Source organism: Somniosus microcephalus, chromosome 14 (genome assembly GCF_052327205.1).
Source record: "Somniosus microcephalus isolate GS21.2 chromosome 14, FLI_Smic_1.0, whole genome shotgun sequence".
Lineage (NCBI taxonomy): Eukaryota > Metazoa > Chordata > Chondrichthyes > Squaliformes > Somniosidae > Somniosus > Somniosus microcephalus.
This window is the reverse complement of record NC_141000.1, coordinates 68,985,074-69,008,239: the sequence shown is the minus strand read 5'-3', so window position 1 is coordinate 69,008,239 and position 23,166 is coordinate 68,985,074. Positions and strand designations below refer to the sequence as shown.

Below are 23,166 nucleotides of genomic sequence, written 5' to 3'. Positions count from 1 at the left end.
AGAGGAGAGGAGGGGTGAAGAGGAGAGGAGGGGTGAAGAGGAGAGGGGGTGAAGAGGAGGGGGTGAAGAGGAGAGGAGGGGGTGAAGTGAGGGGGAGGTGAAGCGGGAAGGAGGGGTTGGTGGAGAGGAGGGTGGTGAAGAGGAGAGGAGGGGGGTGAAGAGGAGAGGTGGTGAAGAGGAGAGGAGGGAGGGGGTGAAGAGGAGAGGCGGGAGGGGGTGAAGAGGAGAGGGGGTGAAGAGGAGGGGGGTGAAGTGGAGGGGGGGATGAGGAGGGGGGTGAAGTGGAGGGGGGGATAAAGAGGGGAGGTGAAGAGAGGGGGGGGGTGAAGGGTGAAGAGGGGAGGGTGAGAGGGCGTCAATCGGTTGATTTCAAAGACGGACCCGCCGCCGGTGAAAGGTTTTCCTCATTCCGGATCCCGGACACTTTTAGCTGAAGGACTACAGACAAATTACTCAGCGAGGATTTGACAGTTTTACCCACAAACAGGAGCGAGCCAAAGGGTAACTTGTATCTTAAACCTTGTCTTTGTGTATTTGCCGGAAGAAGCCGAGTCCCCGGTCGCTGCGACCTTGGGTTTGGGAGCTCGGAACTCTTGGCGGGTTCCCGGGCGGCGTCCGGCCGGAATTCAGGCGGACCGGGCCTAGGACAGCGCGGAGCAACGGCGGCGAATTCCATCCCGGAGCCGGAGGAGCCGGTGAGGGGGAGAGGGGAGTGGACAGGAGCGGGCGGAGAAGGGTATGAGAGCGGGTCAGGGCTATTACAGGGAGAGAGAAGAAGGGGCATTATTGAGGCAGGGCGAGTTAGCGGGCACTGGGAGTGCAGCGCAGTGAGAGGACTAGAGGCATGGCAGCAAGTGAGAATGGGCAGTAGGCAAGATGAGCATCAGGCAGATCAAGAGTGTGGGGCAGTGTGAGGGAGGGATTGTGAGAGAGGAGCAGGGGGAGAGAAAGAGAGCCAGTGGGCAGTGAGTGAGAGAGATGGTGGGCAAGGAGGGACATTGGGCAGTGAGAGAGAGTGGGGCAGTGAGAGAGAGAGAGAGAGGGGCAGTGGGCAGTGAGAGAGAGGCAGTGGGCAGTGAGAGAGAGAGAGGGGCAGTGGGCAGTGAGAGAGAGATGGTGGGCAAAGAGGGACAGTGGGCAGTGAGAGAGGGGCAGTGAGAGAGATGGTGGGCAAAGAGGGACAGTGGGCAGTGAGAGAGAGGTGGGCAGTGAGAGAGAGAGGGGCAGTGAGAGAGAGAGAGGGACAGTGGGCAGTGAGAGACAGTGGGCAGTGAGAGAGAGAGGGACAGTGGGCAGTGAGAGAGAGAGGGACAGTGGGCAGTGAGAGAGAGAGGGACAGTGGGCAGTGAGAGGGAGCGTGAGGGAGGTGGGCAGTGAGAGGGAGGGGCAGTGAGAGAGAGGGGCAGTGAGAGGGAGGGGCAGTGAGAGAGAGGGGCAGTGAGAGGGAGGGACAGTGGGCAGTGAGAGAGAGGCAGTGAGAGAGGGGGCAGTGAGAGGAGGGGCAATGGGCAGTGAGTGTGGGAGATGGGCAGAGAGAGAGGGAGGGAGGGACAGTGGGCAGTGAGAGAGAGGGGCAGTGAAAGGGAGAGAGGGGGGCAGTGAGAGGGAGGGGCAATGGGCAGTGAGTGTGGGAGATGGGCAGTGAGAGAGGGAGGGAGGGGCAGCGGGCAGTGAGTGAGGGGGGGTAGTGGGCAGTGAGTGTGGGAGATGGGCAGTGAGAGAGGGAGGGAGGGAGAGTGGGCAGTGAGAGGGGTGGGCAGTGAGTGAGGGAGGCTGCTTGTAAGAGAATTAGTGAGTAGAGCAACAATTGGAGATGGCAGGGTTTGGGTGAAGTACTAGGGGTTAAAAAATGCAGATAAGAACCCGGCGACTGGTGACGATAACAACCTAAGCCAGAAAATCAGAAACTGGAGATAATTGAGACCTGCGGGCGTGGATAAATTGGTGTCTGGGTATAACATAGAACTGGAGCCCAGAGTGCACTGGGGGGGTTTCATCTACCACTGATATGATGGTTTTATTTCACAGCGAAGTTTAAAGCTTTTCAAATATACATTTAATCTACTTAGTACAAATTGTTACTACAAATTGAAATGCTGCTACAAAGTATCTTTGGTGCAGGGTTTGAAACTGAACTTGGAAAGCCAAGAAATAAACAGCAATAACTGATCACTCACTGCTCTGCCAACACATTAGAGAAGAATGCAGTGAAATTAGTACCTCAGGTCTTTATCAGTGGCGTTGATAGAATGTTCACTGGTCAGTTGCTTAATGTCTTGTGACATGCTGGTGGTAAACTGGCAATGTAAAAGCATTAGTTGGGTGGATTGTGCTAATTTCAAACTCTGCAGTTGTCCTCCAGAAATGTCAGTGTCCTTTGTAAACCAACGAGATCAGGTTCTCCTGACTACTCAGAGTTAGTAAAAATACCATATTCTTAACGTTCAGACTAAAACCAATAAAGATACTTCCAAGACATTACACCAAAGTGGAAAGAAATTAGTAAATACTTAAATGTTATTATAAATAACCTTTTGTTGTTCACTTGAGTAGTAACGAATTCAGTCTTATGATTACAATCATTTTATTCTTTTAACTTCAGCATAAAAAGCAATCTACAAGCACACTATTGTTTCTTCAACATACAAAGCAATTTACAAGTGGAGTATTGTCACAGAGCACACAAACGCAGGCATGCGCTCCTCGTGCTGCTTGAACAAAGGAAAAACTGATACTTATACTGTTTTCGTATCAAACTGGAACTGGCATTGCCTTATATGGTAGTCCTTCAGTCCATACGCACACAAATCTACATATTTCTACAACATACGCACACAAGAGCCTTTACCCAGAGAGCATGTAATATGCAGTGTTCTTGTTGTGGTGACTATTACATTGTCAGGACTCCCAAGTTTTCAGACCTAAGACCTTACTTCGATAAACTGACTGTTGCTAGTGGATCTGTAACTCTCCCTCTCTCTCTCTTCAATGATGTCAGTGACTTTTTTTGCTCTCTACTGAATGAGCTAAAGTGAACACTTTTCAGAAGCTGAATTAGCCGAGTTTCATGTATCAACACTTAAAAATACTGATCAGCTCACAAGGGAAAATGTATTTCTGTTAACTAAGATTATTGGATGAAAGTTTTTTGTAGAATTTAATAATTAAATGCTGCTTTACCAGAATATATTAGGATGATTGGTCGATTGCTCCTCTTCCAATATCTTTCTAATTTGTTGGGTCTAAGTATGAGTCCAGCTGAGTAATATACTTGAGCATTCCCACTAGATGTCTGAAGTGTACTAAGCCAGGAATTTAAGTTTAAATTCAAGAAATCATCAGAAGCAAGCAACAGTTACCATGAGTACAAGATAAGAAATTGACTCTATATGGTGGTGAAACTAGATGCCAAATCACACCTGAACTGGCTAGCCAGTAGGAGCAGGAAGAGAACATTATGGCCCATGCATGCCAGTTAAAAGTGCTTAACTTGAAGACTTAGAAGGAGAGATGCAGGCACAAGGCTGAAGAAAAAGTGCACCAATGCAAGAAGGCACTGTGGCAGCACAAGTAAGAAAGAACTTGCATTTATATAGTGCCTTTCACGATCTCAGGATATCTGAAGGGACTTCACAAATAAATTAATTTTGAAATGTAGTCACTGTTGTAATGTAGGGAACCACGGCATCCAGTTTCTGTACAGCAAGGTCCCACAAACAGTAATGTTAAATGACAAGATAATCTGTTTTAGTAGTGTTGGTTGAGGGATAAATATTGACCAGGATAGCAGGAGAGCTACCTTGCTGTTCTTCAATAGTGCCATGGTATGTTTTACGTCCACCCAAGGGGGCAGACAGAGCCTTGGGTTTAATGTCTCATCTGATAGAAGGCACCTCTAACAGTGCAGCATTCTCTCGGTATTGCACTGAAGTGTCAGCCTAGCTTATGTGCTAAAGTCTCTGGAGTGGCTCTTGAATCTTCGACCTTCTCTGAGGCATAAGTGCTACCAACTGAGCCAAGACTGATGCAAAGAGGCACAGTGCAAGCACGAGTCTGAAGAAAATGTTACCTTAAACGTCAGGGTAAGAACAAGGAGAAAAAGCACCAACATATCTTCAGTTTGGGGGAAGAGAGCCTAAATGACTACAGTCCTGTGAGTGGGGGAATGGTTCATTCAGCCCATAATTCTTTACAAAACAACTTTCATCAAACCTTATGCTTATTCCAAATGTTAAAGAAGGGGATGACATTGTTGGGCAGCAGAGTTTTGGATGAGCTGAAGTTATGGTCTCTGCTGTAATGAATTGAGCCACTCTCAGATGCAGGCAGCTTTTGCTTACATTGCCAGGCTGGCCTATAAGGAAATGGCAAGGAATTCAACGTTTATTTTTACTAGTGAATGACCTGTGACGTTGGTTGAAAGACCTGATGTTGAGGTGTAGGGATGGGTGCCGATTGCTGCTCAATGGATTTGGAAAGAAGTTTGAAAGAGATGTACTCGGACAGTGAAATAAGTAATTTTTTTCATTGGTTCAAATTTCCCAAGAATTAATCAGAATTTTTTGTGATGGAGACTTTGCTTGTGCGATGAACAAAGATTTTTCCAATACTCAATTTTACATAGTGTTTTCCTCATCCACAACACTTAGGTAAAGAAATAAAGTTGTTGTCCTTGCATGTAATTATAAATAAATCTGTACATGAAGTATGCTGTAACATAAACAAATAACCTCTTGGATGTAGTTAGAAACATTGTTTTTCCTTTCATAGTTACTTCAGATAAAGTTAAAAAAGATCATGCTTTATTTTGTTTTGATATTTTCATACAAACAAAGAACATTCACAGTTACTTTTATTTTTTTTAATGTGACTCTTCCAATGTGAATTATGTTCTACGGTCCTAATATTGGCTTCTTTGCATTCAGTTTTCTCGACCTTTTTCATGACTGGACCGAGGTGAAGAGGAATAGGACAGACAGGGTTTACGAGCATTAACTCGTGGCATATCCTGTGAAAGGCCAGTTAGTCATCATTTAAAAAAATAATGTGTGATGTATCTTGCTCCTACCTACTTCCAAAATGTAGTGGTAATCATTGGAATTAGAGCGAGGCCAGCCGTAAGATACATTCGAGGAGTTGTCATGCAGAGTGACATTGGTGCATTCTGGAAGTTGCAGTCTGTTGCTTGATTGAGCCTCTTCATTTACCCATTAGAGTAGCAGCTCTGCAAAGCCCAATAAAGTCAAGTGTTGTATGATGTAACTTACTATTTCAGGTACTGTATAATTAATTAATTTACATACTTCAAAGCTATTTCAGAATGCTTAGAAAAATGCCCTAGGGTCACCTCGATGCCTACAGTATAGAGTCAGTCACTGAATAGATGTCTTAGCAATAAACAACAGTATATAAAAGTGACTTCTATAATACAGAATTTGTTCAAAATCCTCAATCTGAAGGATTTATGTGATCAAAGATACAATTGCATTATCATTGTACATATTACATTATAATTGAGGTGATTTATAGAAGTAACTGTGGATATTTTCTCTTAGGTGATATTTGACCGCTATGACAACACACAGTTTCAAAAACAGCAAACAAGAATTTAACTTTGGACCATGGAAGCTCACTGCCAACAAAAGCCATATTATGAAATCAAAGGACATTGAAAAGTATGAAATGAGTTTCTTTTGCTTTTTAGGCTGAATTTATTTGCTGTCTAGTAATATCTTAATGTGCAAGAATAGAAATATTAAATTACAGATCTGGATCAGCATACTTCAAAAATTGATGAATGTGCTGCTTTATCATCTGCAATACTCAAGAAATCTATGAGCTTGTCTACAACGCAGTAGTAAATGATCATGATCTTCTATTGCCTTAGTATTGTAAGGTTGATGGTTCTTTGATCTGCTAAAATCTGAATTCAAGTCCAAGACAACTAGGGGAGAAAATTTGGTTGGTTAGCGCCTCCGGAACTTAGCGCCTGAGCGTGGCGATTTTAGCGCTGCTCGTGAAATTGACCAGTTGTTTTGCGGCGGCGCTAAACACTACCACCACGATTTCCTGCACCTGCAGATCGTGATGCCAGTCGAGCGTGCAACATCCCAGTAGCGCCCCAGACAGGATATTGAGTCGCGCCCCCTGCCTTAGCGCCTGCCGCTAGGAACGACAGGTAGAGGGGAACGTTTTCAAGTCGGGAAGGGGCTGGGGGAGCGCTATTTAAAGGCGGATGCTTCCTGCCTTTTCTTGTTGGCAAAATTTTTGGTACACGCTGGTTGAGAGGGAGAGAGAAGACGGGAGAGATTTAACGCTGTCCTAAGGGGTTTTGGCCCTTTTTGAAGTTTCTAAGCACTGAGCTCTTTCCTTGGGTCTATCCATTAATGCTCCCAACACAATTGCTTTTGAGGTCTCTCCAGGCTGAGATTCAAGGTTGCAATGAGTAGGGTGTGGCTGGCCAGCAAGATGGCCCCTCCCCTTTAATAACTGGACAGCGCCAGTCTGTCTGGCTTCCATGGTAACTGACATCGCCTGAGCTTCGGTAGCGTTTTGAGGTAGTGCCTCGCCCCCTCCGACATTTGCGCCTTAAAAGAGGTGTGTAGCACCTGATTTAGCGCTCAAATCACCTCCAGGGGCGATAGAGGCGCATTTTGCAGTCGGAGGTGATAATTAGCACCGGGCGCTAAACTTTGTGCCCGGCCAATATTAGCACCCCAAAATGGACGATACCCAATTTTTCCCCCCTGGACTTTTTCAATTCCCATATATTAATTTTCCCCCTGGATACTTTCATGTCCTGATCAACAAAGCTAAAATTTGAAGTTGACTTGTACCAGCTTGGATCAAAATTGCCTAAACTTGATAAAACCTTTCCTCCATTTCTTAAAGCTCACTGTTGTAGCCATTGTAGATTAGGAATAATACATGAGGAATACAATGTGAAAAATTATTTGCATAGAAGTTTAATTTAGCCACCATTTTTGATGAATTTGGTCAAATCTATTTCACAAGTAATGGAATTCATGTTAAAATAAATTGATAAGTCCTGTTGGTACCATATGTTTTTTTAGTTTAAATGTAAAACTAGATCTTCCAGCTGATTGGTGAGGATGTTACTGATTGTTCAACATGGGTGAAAGCACCTTAATGGACACAGTCTTTCCTAATGTTTTCAACTTTCCTCTGACTGATTAATCACACAGGTTAGCTGAGGAAATGAAGATGCATTCTCTTCCAGAGATGTTGTTCGGTGATAATGTCTTAAAGGTGCAACATGCTTGTGGATTTGGAATTGCATTTAATGCCACAGATGCCTTAAGGACAGTGGATAATGGGCATGGCACGGTGAAAGTAGCATGTGCGGAGGCATGGCAGGAGAGCAGGTGAGGTCAAATACTGCAACTGCAAAAAACTATCCTTTTAGTTTAGCAGGTGATGTCCATAAATAAGACCTGATTTTTTATTTGTTGCCGGCATGATGCTGATTTGATTGTTCAGATCTTGTTGTATTAAATATAATTGAATTTAGCCTTGCAGTTACTGATTTCCACAGTGCATTCAAATTCATTTTCAGATTCTGTAACAAGTACTATTATATCTGACTTTAACTATGAATTGAGCAATTGAACTAGGAAATTGTATCATAATGGTCTTTATGATCACCTGCTGGGATTATCCTAATTTTTTTTTGGTGGTGGGTGGGGGATCGTTTTTGAGTTTTGGCTGATTACATAATGATTGACAGCAAGTTGTGCATAATTAATTTCAAACTACATACCTGTTTTAATCTTAGGGCTGATTCTGAACACTCGAAAGAAGTTGTTAAACCCTATGATTGGACATTTACTACAGACTATAAAGGAACATTACTTGGTGACGATTTAAAGTTAAAGGTAATTTGTGAAGATACTGGGCTAGAAAGTCATCTACTTACCGCCACTGTAGTGCCATGAAATGGCAAAAAATGGTGGCCACTGCTTTATTGCCAGCTGGTGGCGGGTCCTGCAACAGCCGCCATTTTCCTCCCTCCCTTTGTGCTGCCGGTAACTGGTAGCCCCCTAGAAAAAAAAATGGCGGCGTGGTCAATTGGCGTGCAACAGCGACTTGACGTCACTACTCCAAACTTCGACCCTAGCGCTGAATTCAGTGCTGGGTCGTAAGCATGCCAGGTAAACCTGCCGTGCAAGCAGGCTGACAGTGGTGATGTCAGCACTTCTTAAAGGGACACACACATCTTTCAGGTAAGTTTGGATTTAAGCTTTTGGACTGGGCTTTTTTGATTTTATTGAAGTAGTGGCTTGCTGCAATAGATGTTAAAAGTTTTTTTAAGTGTGTAGGGAGTGCTGCTGGATGCTTGCAAGGCCTCGGATGGTAAAGGAAGGCCTCTGAGAAGACAGAAAATGCTGCAAATATTCAGCAGGTCAGACAGACAACATCCGTGAAGAGAGAAACAGAGTTCACATCTCAGGTTGAGATGCTGCCTGACCAGCGGATTATTTCCAGAATTTTATGCTGCCATTTCAGATTTACAGCATCCACTCGCAGAGGGAAGAGGAAGAAGCCGAAGAGGAGTAAGCAGAAGGAAGGATGCAACCCAGACAGCCCATTTCTGGTCAGGATATCTTGGATGGATTCATTCATCTGCGGTACCAGTGACTACAACCCTAATTCCCCTTTCCATATTTGTCCCACACCTTACTTTCCCTCTGTTACTGACCATCACAGCGTCCTCTTGGCCGCAATGCTGAAATAAAAGCCACCACAAAGCAAACCTTCCAATCCAACTTTATACATCTATCCATCCAATATGACATCAAGAAATCAACTCATCACCGTAATGCAACCTCTTAGTGACTGTCTTGTGTGTACCTTTGTCTATCGTACTGATGTCACGCAGTGCTACCCCAGTGGCTGCAGCATGGCTGGTGGAAGGCTGCTGACTTTCACTGGGGGACACTGCAAATGGCCTTGCTGGTCGACCTTGAGCTGGTGGTTGGGAGTGTCAAATCAAGCGACGGTGTTTCCTCTTCACTCTCCTCTCCCTCTTCTTGGTCAACCACTGGCTGGGCCGGCTGCATTTCTTGGGTGTGTGAAATGAGGAAGGTACAAGGGTGAAGTTGTGGTGAGGGAAGGTGGGAAATCAAGAGGTGCATGCCAGAAGGACGAGAACGTATGAGGATACCAGCATCTTTTATCCTTTCAGCCCCGCCACTGGCCAAGGGCTCAACCATGCCCCTGCCAAGAATGGCCTGCACCGTCTCCACCAAGGGGGTGAGGTAAGGCTAGGAATGGGAGATGTGCCTCGTGATTGGTGCAGATTGTTGGTAGGTGAATGATTGGGGGTCGTCCATTGAGCAGTGTGTGAGGATACTGATGCAGTTGGTAGGAGATGGCTTTTGAAGATGCATCACTGACCTTGACCAGTGGTCTGAGGTCATGAAGCTTCTTTGGGCACTGGAGCCAGGTGGTGGGGGCGACACTGCTGGCAGTGATGGCCTCGGTGATGTAGTCCCATATCCTTCTTTCTGGAGTGTCTCCTGGCCCCTGTGGGTAGAGGACCTGTCTTGCTGTGTTGACCCCCTGCCTAAAGCTGGAGTGCTGCGTGCAAGACCCTGGGTGCCTCTTCCCTGACTTGCTGAGCCATTTGTGTTAGTGTTGAAGCAGTTTTCCCATTTTTTGAGGTTCAGAAGGGAATTCAGCCTTAAGAGATGAATAATCACATTTGGGACTTTTTAATTTTTTTAAAAGGCAGTAAGGGCTTTAAACTGCATTTTAATTTGTATTGGCCCAGAACTTGGTGTCGGGGGCTTGCCACGCGTGCAAGCCCCCGATCTGCACTCACCCTGTGCGCTGACATCTGAAGCCCGGGCCTCCTTGCATTTCCTGTCACCGGCCCGGTTCAGATGTCAGCGCGCAGTGCTTACCTGATCCAGCGGCGTAGTTAGTGTGATGTGCCGGCTGGGATCAGGTGAGCACTGTACAACCAATCGGGAGGGGAAGGTTCATTCATGAGTTTGAGAGTAAGAACTGTCAAACTCATGAAAACTACAGAGGCCCAAAACACTATTTAAACTTTAAATAAAAATTTAAAAAACATCCCAATCATTAAATTAAGTATAAATAAGTTAAAAAAAAATAATTTAAACAATTTTTTTTTGAAAAAAATAATTTTTTAATAAAAAGGGTCTAAAACTAAACTTACCTTATTGTAGATTCTTTAAAATAATAAACCCGTGGAAAAAAAAATTCTAAATTACACTAAAACACCACTTACCTGTAAAAAGAAATACTTACGTGTGCTTTTTACAAGCGTAAAGACCGGAGGCCTTTAGACATGCGCAAATCCCCCAAAACAGAGGAAATCCAGGACACACGCGCTACCCCCTACAGCGCACGCACTAGCCTCTTCACCTCTTGGGTTAGAGGAGAGGAAATGCCGGTTTTCAGTGCATGCGCTGTGCATGCTGAAAACCGGCATTTCCTCCGGCCAGACGCGTGAGTACCCCTTCCGTACTCACGCGTTTGGGGAGGAATTACTGCCCCATTAATTCTGAGTGCATTGCCCCTTTAATTCATCACTCTTTTAATTGCCCACAATTCCTTGTGAGCACCACAGCCTCACTCCCAGAGGCTGTGCGAAGCTCGAACGTCACTTCAGGACAGGAACTTTGCCTCGGAGGTCTCCACTAACACCACCAGGAGGGCGTTGCACGGAAAGTTAGCGCTGCACCACCAATCTCCAGCCCCTCAGATGAATTTATTCTCCTTAGCGTTGTGGCCATTTTCAGCGGCTGTTAACTCCAGTTGCTGGTGACACTGGCAACTTTCGTGGCAAACATGAATTTCTAGCCCACTGACTTTAATTCAACCCCATTGTTATAATGTTACTAATGCTTAAGACAGTTTTCTTGATAGGTGGGTATATGTAATGATTACAAATTTACTCAGTGCTGAAATGAATCATCAAAATGTTATCCAGTTTATTGACTCATTGTCTTTTTTATCAGTGACGTAATGAGATGCAAGGATAATCATATCCATTTAATAACTGCCTTGTTCTTTTAGACAATATTATATTGTCATTCTTTAGCTGGCTGAATGGTATACATTCATCTCTTTTACAGGTTACGCCCACAACCGAACGTATTGATTTGGAGAAATTGAAAACAAGAGAGCAGATCATGTATTTTGAAGAAGTTTTGTTGTTTGAAGATGAACTTCATGATCATGGTGTTTCTATGCTCAGTGTAAAAGTGGTAAGATGGATTATCTGGCAGTTTACCGTACAAAAATTGTTAATGACACCACCCCTTAAGCAGTGAAAGCTGAAAACAGAATGGTTGCTTATTCTGCTATGAGCACTAGAACAGTTGTGGCTATTTGTTTGCCATGAATGATCCACTCCAAACACACAATGAAAAAGTACTGAAGTCATTATTGTTTTGTCAAGTTTATGTACAGGAGGAAATCATATTGCACCAGGCCCAATGAAGTAAATCAAGCAGTACAAGTGTTAACAGGCTTAACCTATTTCAGTAGATTTCTTAATTTAATTCCCCTTTCTCCCCCCCCCCACTCCCTTTTCTTTACTCTCCTTGCTGGAGGCATTGTACATCCTGGTGATGGGTGGGTCCCTGTTGTAATGCCAAAGTGTCTGCTCTTAAAATGTGAGGCCAGTTAATGAATGTGGGCAGATTATTTGATGTTGTGGTGGCGGGGGGCGTGCAACAGAACCAACTCCAATCCTGTCTACCTATGTGTACTTTCCATCAGGGTTCGTTGGATAATAATCATGATTAGTAGTGGAGGTTCTTAATTGTATTTTTCCCCCTCCCCTAGGCCAATTATAGTGCCACCATTGATCACACATCAAACCTGTGACCTCCTCTTGTACCACACCATGTATAGAATCATACAACACAGAATAATTCAGACCATTGTACTTGTACAGGCTCTTTGAAAGAGCTATCCAATTAGTCCCCTCCGCTGCTCTTTCCCCGTAGCCCTGCACACTTTTCCTTTTCAAGTATATATCCAATTCCCTTTTTGAAAGTTACTATTGAATCTGCTTCCACCACCTTTTCAGGCAGTGCATTCCAGATCATAACAACTCACCATGTAAAAATTTTTTTTCATCTTCCCTCTGGTTCTTTTGCCAAATATCATGGCCCAGATATTCCGATCCCTACGGGTGTGTACGCGCTGTAGAGACATCAGAAATGCCGGTTTCAGGCATGCACATCGCATGTGCAGAAAACCGGCATTTCCGATCTGTCACGAATGCTCTTGACAGATCCTCCGGCTGCCCTGGAGAAGGGCCTCCATGGGCAGATAGTTCCGCTTTTTGGAGACCCTCCGCCCGCAGAAAACCCTTACAATTCTTACGCCTGGTAAAAGCAGGCGTAAGGCCTGCTTTTACCAGAATAAGAGTTGAAAAAAAGTTTTATAATAGTTTTCACTGATTTATCATTTAAAAATACTGTACTTTAAAAAGGTAAGTTTATTTTTAGCCCTGTAAATAACTAATTTTTTTTCAAAAATTTTAAATTTTTGTTTAAAGTATTTAATTTATTGTAATTTCAAGTCATTTTAAAAATGTGATTTTTTAAAAAATGTATTTAAAGTTTTACTATGTTTTGGGGGTGATTTCCATTCATATATTTGACAGGTCTTCCTGTCAAGTGTATGAAGGGAGATTCCCTTCTTTGATTGGCTCCCCATGGCCCACGTGATCCCAGGGACACTGCGAACTGCCTGCGCCTCTGGGATACGTGGGCCCTGCGCACTTGGAGTTTGGAGAGGCCCAGGATCGGAAGTGTGTGCGTCCCGGGAGCCCTCGGGTAAGGGCGTAGATTTTTCCAGATCGCAGCCCTCCGCACGCGGGAGGCCTGCGATCGGAAAATATGGGCCCTTAAATTTGTGTCCTCTGGTTACCGAACCTCCTCCCAGTGGAAACAGTTTCAACTTATTTACTCTATCAAAATCTCCCCTTAACCTTCTCTGTCTCTCCACATAACTAAAGTCCCTCATTCCTGGTATCATTCTGGCAAATCTCCTCTGCACCCTCTCAAATGCTTTGACATTCTTCCTAAAGTATGTGCCCACAATTGGACACTATACTCCAGTTGAGGTCTAACCAATGTTTTATAAAGGTTTAGCATAACTTCCTTGCTTTTGTACTCTATGCCTTTATTAATAAAGCCAAGGATCACATATGCTTTTTTAACAGCCTTGTCAACTTGTACTGTCACCTTTAAAGATTTGTGAATGTAGTGTTTTCCCACTGAGTGAGTGGGGTAAAGTCATCTTAAAATGTCCTCATTATGAATGGAACTGAAAATATATAATGGTTGCAGTGAATAGGCCAGTCAGAAGTGTATATTTTTTAAAGTGCTATCTTAAATAAGGACACAGTTATTATAGTGCCTTATCCTGAAGTTATCCTCCATAACTCCAGGGACTTGAGCACATAAATTTAGGCTGACGCTCCAGTGCAGTGCTGAGGGAGTGCTGCACTGTCGGAGGTGCCGTCTTTCGAATGAGACGTTAAACCGAGGCCCTGTCTGCTCTCTCAGGTGGACATAAAGGATCCCGTGGCACTATTATCCCCAGTGTCCTGGCCAATATTTATCCCTCAATCAACATAACAAAAACAGATTATCTGGTCATTATCACATTGCTGTTTGTGGGAGCCTGCAGTGTGCAAATTGGCTGCCATGTTTCCCACATTACAGCAGTGACTACACTTCAAATAGTACTTCATTGGCTGTAAAGCGCTTTGAGACGTCTGGTGGTCATGAAAGGCGCTATATAAATACAAGTTTTTCTTTCTATAATTCAAAAAGATGACTAGGTACAGCTCATGTTTGTAATGAATGTTGTTTAAAGGACATCAGTTATCTTCCACTGGAAAGATGGTGTTTTTTGTTCAGGTGCATACCTTTTTAATTTTATTGTCACAAAACAGATTGTTGTGATTTTCAGCATTTCTCATTACTGCAGCTCAAACATATGAAAGAAATTGCAGATTGTTTAAAGTTAAATTATTTTGGCTGGGGAAATGGAGGCTAGTGCAGTTGAGTAACTAATTCATCTTTTACTTCAAGAGAGTGATGCCATCTAGTTTCTTCGTGCTGTTGAGATTTTTCTTGAGAGTTGATGGTGTACTCATACGGACAAATGACACCAGAGTTTATCATGAGGTAAGGATGGATAATAGCTATTTGCTTTACCTATATATTGCAGTATTAATGTGGTTTTAAAACGAAATAATTGATTAAGATATGATTCAGTAACTAATACATTCAGGTGAACTGCAATTTTAAGTTTGTACTGTGCAGTTATCATTCATATTTATCCTCCATGTACCTTTTGGATTGTCCATGGGGTAAAGATCACTGGGACATTGAGACTCTAGTCAGATGATCATCACCAATCCAATACTGCATGAAGATCTACAGAATAATCATCATTTGTTTTGCGACCCTTCCTCCTGCTCTTCACAGGAAAAGTCCCCTATTTTCAGCCTCAGATTCAATTGTTTCTAACGTGTTGCTGACACAAAATTGTTTTTGTCTCATCTTCATAGCAGTAATTTTGGGGGCTGAACTGTAAAATCTTTCTTATTAGCTAAGCCTCCAAATACAAATAGATTTGGGCTTTCAAATCACTATGTGACCACCTTCCACTCTGCTGTTGAGTCTTGGTCTGGGCAAGAATTGATCTTTTGCCAGATGTGGATGTTCTTTTGGCAATCTTGCTATATGGCTTGAGAGGTTTTCTGTTTTAATTTGCAAAAGAATATGACATTCTTAAGATACCACCATATCCTTTTGGCTTTCTTTCAATTTTTTTTCTTTCACTCATCTGTTGAATGTGTTCAACCCTTGGCATAGATTTCCGGGTAGTGAAGATGAAAACTCTGGAATCATTTAAGAAACAATTAGAAATGGGGGGACAGTAGGGGTGTTCTGAATGGATAAATTAAAATGGGCTGAATAGTCTTCCTCATCCATAATTGTTTCATGATTTTCAGAGAACAGCTTATATTAGTTCAGGGAAAATTAAGTCATGTTATTTTGCAGTTTTCAAAATTCAAGGACATCCCTAACTCATCCCAGAACTCAAAATAAGAAACAAAGTATTGCAGATACTGGAATCTGGAACAAAAGCAGAAAATACTAGGAACACTCAGCAAGTTGGGCAGCATTTGTAAAGAAAGGAAACAGGTTGACATTTCAGGCATAACCCTTTATCAGAACCCCCATACCTCGGCCTTTATAGGAACTGAAAAGGATATGTTAAAGAAAAAAAGTACAAAAAACGAGGAGTTGAAACACCAGTGGTATTTTCCCATAAAAATCTAGACCCTACATTTTGGTAGATGCTTTCTGGAGATAAATGCAAAAACACAATATAAACTAAAAAGTAGAGAACCATGAAAGTTCAAGTTACAATGGCCCGGATTTTGCGATCAGCAGCAAAGTGATGGTGCTTGCCGCTGTCCTCGAAGAAAGCTGCCCATAAAGATCTAGCGATCTCTGGCGTCGATTTCACCTACCTGACGTTATTTGAATTTGATACCAAGTCTAAGGGATCTCCAGCGTCCAGCAAAAGTGATGCCATTAAGCTGGCTAAGCAGCTAATCACATTAAAGAATTCTAACAGACAGCAAACCAGGAAGTAAAATGCACTGATTTTTCTTCACTTTAATCGTTTTACAGAGAGCAAAATAAAGATTGGGACATACACATGGGATTAAGGTAGAAGCTGAAATATCATAAACTTTTTTAAAAAATTATAAAAACCATGGAATCTTTATCATAATTTAAAAAATTGACATTCCACAAATATAAAATTAGTTTTTCAGGGCCAGAACGGTTGTTCAGCAGTAATTATGACTCAGTATGCCATTAAAAACCCAGTTACACCTCATTCAACAAGGCTTAACTTTTTTGTGGGTTTTTGAGAGCGATATTCCAGTTGAAAGCTTGCATTCTCATCAGTTCAATGATTTCAATTGATTGCCAGCTGTGGGGAGTTCAACAGCGCGCCCTGTGGAGGAGCAGGGAATGATTAACAGCAACTTCTGAATTTCCACGTATAACTGCGCATGTGCATACTCCGAAGTTGCTATCGGATTCACAGTTGTAATGACGGCGAACACCGACAGTTTCGCCATCATTACAACTGCAGATTCTGTGCCATTATTTTTTAATAAAGAAAGACTATTAATGTGGTTTAAAACCATTTTCTTTTATAGGCTGACAAAAACTACCTTCTCTCTGAATACAGCTCCCGGGAAAGTAATATATCAGCTCTTCAGGTAACTTTGAAATATCTGAGATTTGCAACTGAATAACCTAAGAATTAAAAGCTGACGAGGCATTTGGAAATGCATCACGTGTGAACAGATTACATCAGTAAATTGCAAGGAAGTTTTTTCATAACTCCTGTTGTGTTTTGGTAATATTGATGAAATGATAGTCTGAGGTTGTTAATTTCACCTTTAAGAGCAAAGGAGGCTTTGGGGGAATTACTTGTGTGTTCATTTTAGTGTCCTAGTTTTGAAGGGTAATCCTCCTACAAAGGATCCATTTGCAGATCAATTGTAAAAACAAAGGCACTCTGTTGATATTTTGTCAGAGTACCATGAAGCACAACTGCTAGAAGCAGTTGATTGAGTTCTCTATAGTTAGGAACTGACTGCTTATTTTATGATCTGTACATTTTGCTGCATCTTAAAGCATGAGCCAGTTTATGACTTAAAATAAATAGGCCCTGAAATTATGCTGTGCGACACTAGCAAAGGAATGCTTCATCCTTTTGTCCCAAATTCCTTTTTGCTATTTTAGCAGATGTGTTAATCCATTTAGTTTCAGTTGGTTAGGTGAATATGTTAAGTGTTCATATGTTAGTATCCCATAGTGTAATTTCAGGATACTGGAGGGAAAAGAAACTTTGTGTAGATAATTCTCCAGACCTAATCAAATTCAATTTTGTTTTCAGAATGTTCCACAATATCTTTTTACTGATCCGAATGAGATTGCGCAGTATTTACCTCTGAAACAGCTAATCTGTGAGAAGTTGGAATTTCCCGAGGGTGTGGACAACAACACTGTATTTGGAAATATGCAGATCTGCGTTAATGCTGGCGTTGCAGACAGAGAATCAAGACAGACGTGACATTCTGTTATAGGAAAGAGAAGAGTTCTGTGTTCTTTAAGTGATAGATTAGTATAATCCTTTTTGATTTATTTTAGTAGCTGCCAATATACTTCTGAAGAACTACTGCAGTGAAATTTGTCTTGTAAAAGCAGCAGCTAACAATCTAACAGCTGCAAAGGACTATTTATCAAAAACACCATTTATTAACTGGTTTGATTAAGGATTCAGGCTTAGTTGTTACAGTAGAAGCCAAAGTAGTATTGTGAGCAGTGCCGCTTTCAATCTGATTTTTATGTGCTGGTTATTGGTGTTTCTATTTTTTGCTAGTGAAATCTTGAATCTATTCAAGCTCTGAAAAGACGGATGGGATTTTTAACTGGTCATTTGTAATTAAGGTGAAAATTAGTAGATATACAACAGGTAGATTGAAACAGCACTGTTCATAATGTGCTGGTAGCACTGGAATATGCAGAGAGCTGTACCATAGCATTTGTACTTGTCTGTCACTAACATTATCCCTTTGCATATCAGTAAATTACAGCATTTGTTCACACAAGCCAACATCACAGGCAGTCATTTACTGCAAGTTACTTTCGTGCAGTTTTGTATTGATGACCAGTCAATATAAGCCAATAATGGATATCTTTAAAACCGTGGAACTGTGTAAACTACATAATCTAAATAAAGATTGATTTTTGAATAGGTCCATTCTTAAAGAGATCTGAAGTTGTTTGCCTTACAACCAGATTGATAGTAGAAATTTGCAAAATGTACTTTAGATTGAAACATGTTAACTTTTTGGGAAGTAAATCTTTTAGTGTACATGCCATTTCTGTTAAGTTGACAACATAGTCAAAATTCAAAAATGTATTAAGGTAGAAATGAGTACTTAATTTTTAGACCTTGCTTTACAGCCTGAATAATTAATTCTAAGAAAATCTATATCTAACTGATGTATGGGATATTCTCTGTTGATCTCAATAAGATCTGTCTTCAAAAATACAAAACCATCCTCCAGTTGGTATATAAATTAAGTTTCACAGTAAGCCTTGGAGAGGGTGCAGAAGAGATTTACTAGAATGGTATCAGGGACTTCAGTTACGTGGAGAGACTGAAGAAGCTGGGGTTGTTCTCCTTAGAGCAGAGATGGTTCAGAGGAGATTTGATAGGTATTCAAAATCATGAATGGTTTTGCTAGAGTAAATAACGAGAAACTGTTTCCGTTGGCAGGAGGGTCAGTAACCAGAAGAGACAGATTTAAAGTGATTGGCAAAAGAATAAGAGGTGACGTGAAGGAACATTTTTTTTTACATAGTGAGTTGTCGTGATCTGGAATGTACTGCCTGAAAGTGGCGGAAGCAGATTCTATAGTTACATTCAAAAAGGATTTGAATAAATACTTGAAGGGGAAAAAAATTACAGGGCTATGGGAAAAGAGCAGGGGAGTGGGATTAATTGGATAGCTCTACCAAAGAGCCGGCACAGGCATGATGGGCTGAATGGCCTCCTTCTGTGCTATACCATTCTATGATTCATAAGAACCTAAGAAATAGGAGCAGGAGTAGGCCATTTGGCCCTTCGAGCCTGCTCTGCCATTCAATAAGATCATGGCTGAACTTCGACCTCATCTCCACTTTCCTGAACTATCCCCATATCCCTTGATTCCCTTAATACTCAAAAATCTATCGATCTCTGTCTTGAATATACTCAATGACTAAGCCTCCACAGCCCTCTGGGGTGGAGAATTCCAAAGATTCACCACCCTCTGAATGAAGAAATTTCTCCTCATCTCAGTCCTAAATGGCCGACCCCTTATTCTGAGACTCTGACCCCTGGTTCTAGACTCCCCAGCCAGGGGAAACATCCTGCATTTACCCTGTCAAGCCCTGTAAGAATTTTGTATGTTTCAATGAGATCACCTCACGTCTCATTCTTCTAAGCTCTAGAGAATATAGGCCAGTCTACTCAATCTCTCCTCGTAGGACAATCCCCCCCATCCCAGGAACCTTCGTTGCACTCCCTCTATAGCAAGTATATCTTTCCTTAGGTAAGGAGACCAAAACTGTACATAATACTCCAGGCGTGGTCTCACCAGGGCCCTATATAATTGCAGTAAGACATCTTTACTCTTATACTCAAATCCTCTTGTAATAAAGGCCAACATACCATTTGCTTTCCTAATTGCCTGCTGTACCTGCATGTTAACTTTCAGTGATTCGTGTACAAGGACACCCAGGTCCCTCTAAACACCAACCAACCACCCAATCTCTCACCATTTATAAAATACTCTGCTTTTCTATTTTTCCTACCAAAGTGGATAACTTCACATTATATATTTTGCCATGTTCTTGCCCACTCACCTAGCCTGTCTATATCCCCTAGAAGCCTCCTTGCATCCTCCTCACAACTTACATCCCACCCAGGTTTGTATCGTCAGCAAACTTGGATATATTATATTTGGTCCCCTCATCCAAATCATTGATGGAGATTGTGAACAGCTGAGGCCCAAGCACTGATCCTTGCGGTACCCTACTAGTTATAACCTGCCAACCCGAATATGACCCGTTTATTCCTATTCTCTGTTTTCTGTCCGCTAACCAATCCTCAATCCATGCTAGTATATTACCCCCAATCCCACAAGCCCTAATTTTGTTTAATAACCTGTTGTGTGGCACCTTATTGAATGCCTTCTGAAAATCCAAATACACCACATCCACTGGTTCCCCCTAGTTACAACCTCAAAAAAACTCCAACAGATTTGTCCTTTTCATAAATCTGTGTTGACTCTGCCCAATCCTATTATTATTTTCTAAGTGCCCTGTTACCACGTCCTTAATAATAGATTCTAGCATTTTCCCTACAACTGATGTCAGGCTAACTGGTCTGTAGTTCACTGTTTTCTCTCTCCCTCCTTTCTTAAATAGTGGGGTTACAATTTGCTACCTTCCACTCCACGGGAACCGTTCCAGAACCTATGGAATTTTGGAAAATGACAATGCATCCACTATCTCTATAGCCGCCTCTTTCAAAACCCTAGGATGTTAGGCCATCAGGTCCTGGGGATTTATCGGCTTTCAGTCCAATTAATTTCTCCAGTACTATTTTTTTTTACTAATACCAATTTCTTTCAGTTCCTCATTCTCGCTAGACCCTTGGTTCTCCACTATTTCTGGGAAGTTTTTTGCGTCTTCTTCCGTGAAGACAGACACAAAGTATTTGATTAATTTCTCTGCCATTTCTTTATTCCCATTATAATTTCTCCTGTCTCAGCCTGTAAGGGACCCACATTTACTTTGCTAATCTTTTCCTTTTTACATGCCTATAGAATCTTTTACAGTCTGTTTTTATGTCTCTCCCTACTTTAACATACTCTATTTTCCCTTTAGTTATCAATTTCTTGGTCCTCCTTTGCTGAATTCTAAAATCCTCCCAATCCTCAAGCTTACTACTCTTTTTGGCAACTTTATAAGCCTCTTCCTTTGATCTAATACTATCTTTAACTTCTCTTGTTAGCCACAGTTGGACCACTTTTCCTGTGGGGTTTTTGTGCCTTAAAGGAATGCATATTTGTTGTAAATTATGTATTCTTTAAATGCTAGCCATTGCTTGTTTACCGTCATACCTTTATAATGTAGTTTTCCAATCTACCTTAGCCAACTCGCCCCTCATACCTATGTAGTTTGCTTTGTTTAGATTTAACACCCTAGTTTTGGATTTAACTAAATCACTTTCAAACTCAATATAAAATTCTATCATTATTATGGTCACTCTTCCCTAAAGGCCACTTTACTACAAGGTTATTAATGAACCCTTTCTCATTGCACAATACTAGATCTAAAATAGCCTGTTCCCTCGTTGGTTCCTCAACATACTGATCTAGAAAACTATCTTGCATACATTACATGAATTCGTCCTCCACACTATTACTGCAAATTCGGTTTGCCCAGTCTATATGTAGATTAAAGTCCCCCATGATCACTGTTTGCAGACGACACAAAGCTGGGTGGGTGTGTGTGCTGTGAGGAGGATGCAGAGAAACTCCAGTATGATTTGGACAGGTTGGGTGATTGGGCAGATGCATGGCAAATGCAGTATAATGTGGATAAATGCGAGGTTATCCACTTCGGTGGCAAAAACAGGAAGACAGATTATTACCTGAAAGGCAATAGATTGGGAGAAGGGGAAGTGCAACGAGACCTGGGTGTCCTTGTGCACCAGTCGCTGAAGATAAGCATGCAGGTGCAGCAGGCGGTTAAGAAGGCAAATGGTATGTTGGCCTTCATAGCGAGAGGATTCGAGTACAGGAGCAAGTATGTCTTGCTGCAATTGTACGGGGCTTTGGTGAGACCATACCTTGAGTATTATGTGCAGTTTTGGTCACCTTATCTGAGGAAGGATGTTCTTGCCATGGAGCGAGTGCAGCAAAGATTCACCAGACTGATACCTGGGATGACAGGAATGACGTATGAGGAGAGATTGGGTCGATTAGGCTTATATTCGCTAGAGTTTAGAAGAATGAGGGGATCTCATCGAAACTTATAAAATTCTAACAGGACTAGACAGACTAGATGCAGGAAGGATGTTCCCGATGGCGGGGGAGTCCAGAACCAGGGGTCACAGTCTAAGGATAATGGGCAAGCCATTTAGGACTGAGATGAGGAATTTCTTCATCCAGAGAGTGGTGAACCTGTGGAATTCTCTACCACACAAGGCAGTTGAGGCCAATTCATTAAATATATTCAAGAAGGAGTTAGATATATTTCTTAAGGCTAAATGGATCAAGGGATATGGGGAGAAAGCAGGGACAGGGTAATGAATTTGGATGATCAGCCATGATCTCATTAAATGGTGGAGCAGGCTCGAGGGGCCGAATGGCCTACTCCTGCTCCTATCTTCTATGTTTCTATTACCCTTGTTACATGTGCCTCTAATTTCCTGATTTATACTCTGCCCTTCATTACAGCTACTGTTTGGGGGCCTATAAACAACTCCCACCAATGTTTTATGCCCCTTGCTGTTTCTTAGCTCCACCCAAACTGATTCTACTGCTTGATTTTTGGAGCTAAGATCCTTTCTCTCTACTGTCTTTATCCCATCCTTTATTATAGGAGCCGGAATAGGCCACTTGGCTCCTCGAGCCTGCTTCGCCATTCAATAAGATCATGGGCTCAAAGCCACTTCCCTGCCCGCTCCCCATAACCCTTCACGCTCTTTTCTTGCAAAAATCTGTCTATCTCCACCTTAAATGTATTTAATGACCCAGCCTCCACGGCTCTCTGGGGCAGAGAATTCCACAGATTTACGACCCTCTGAGAAGAAATTCCTCATCTCAGTTCTAAAAGGGCGACCCTTTAGTCTGAAACTATGCCCCCGAGTTCTAAATTTCCCCACGAGGGGAAACATCCTCTCTGCATCTACCTTGTCGAGCCCCCTCAGTATCTTATATGTTTCAATAAGATCACCTCTCATTCTTCTAAATTCCAATGAGTATAGGCCCAACCTTTCTTCATAAGATAACCCCCTCATCTCTGGAATTAACCTAGTGAATCATCTCTGAACTGCCTCCAATGCAAGTATATCCTTCCTTAAATAAGGAGACCAAAACTGTATGCCGTACTCAAGATGTGGTCTCACCAATACTCTGTACAGTTGTAGCAGGACTTCCCTGCTTTTATACTCCAACCCCCTTGCAATAATTTTGATTACTAACTGTACCTACATGCTAACTTTTTGTGTTTCATGCACAAGGACCCCCAGGTCCCTCTGTACTGTAGCATTTTGTAATCTTCATTTAAATAATAATTTGCTTTTTTATTTTTCCTGCCAAAGTGGATAACCTCGCACTTTCCCACATTATACTCCATCTGCCAAATGTTTGCCCACTCACTTAGCCTGGCTATATCTCTTTGCAGATTCTTTGAGTCCTCTGCAAAACCTGCTTTCCCACCCATCTTTGTATCATCTGCAGACTTGGCTACATTACACTCGGTCTCTTCA

At 42.2% G+C, this 23,166-nt stretch overlaps 1 protein-coding gene across 4 annotated transcripts; it reads left to right on the top strand.

Annotated features, from left to right (window-relative positions):
* The first annotated feature begins 338 nt into the window (after nucleotides 1-338).
* On the top strand, nucleotides 339-17,873 carry tiprl (TIP41, TOR signaling pathway regulator-like (S. cerevisiae)). Of its 4 annotated transcripts, none has more exons than XM_086006610.1 (8): nucleotides 339-501; nucleotides 5,556-5,675; nucleotides 7,206-7,385; nucleotides 7,796-7,895; nucleotides 11,127-11,258; nucleotides 14,109-14,204; nucleotides 16,265-16,327; nucleotides 17,011-17,873. In XM_086006610.1, the coding sequence occupies exons 2-8, from the start codon at nucleotides 5,572-5,574 to the stop codon at nucleotides 17,185-17,187; spliced, it is 852 nt and encodes a 283-aa protein (XP_085862736.1). In that variant the 5' UTR covers nucleotides 339-501; nucleotides 5,556-5,571; the 3' UTR covers nucleotides 17,188-17,873. The 4 variants fall into 4 exon arrangements, with proteins under 4 accessions (XP_085862736.1, XP_085862737.1, XP_085862738.1 ...); XM_086006611.1 differs by lacking the exon at nucleotides 339-501 and adding an exon at nucleotides 539-695; XM_086006612.1 differs by lacking the exon at nucleotides 339-501 and adding an exon at nucleotides 539-736.
* Nucleotides 17,874-23,166: the final 5,293 nt, after the last annotated feature.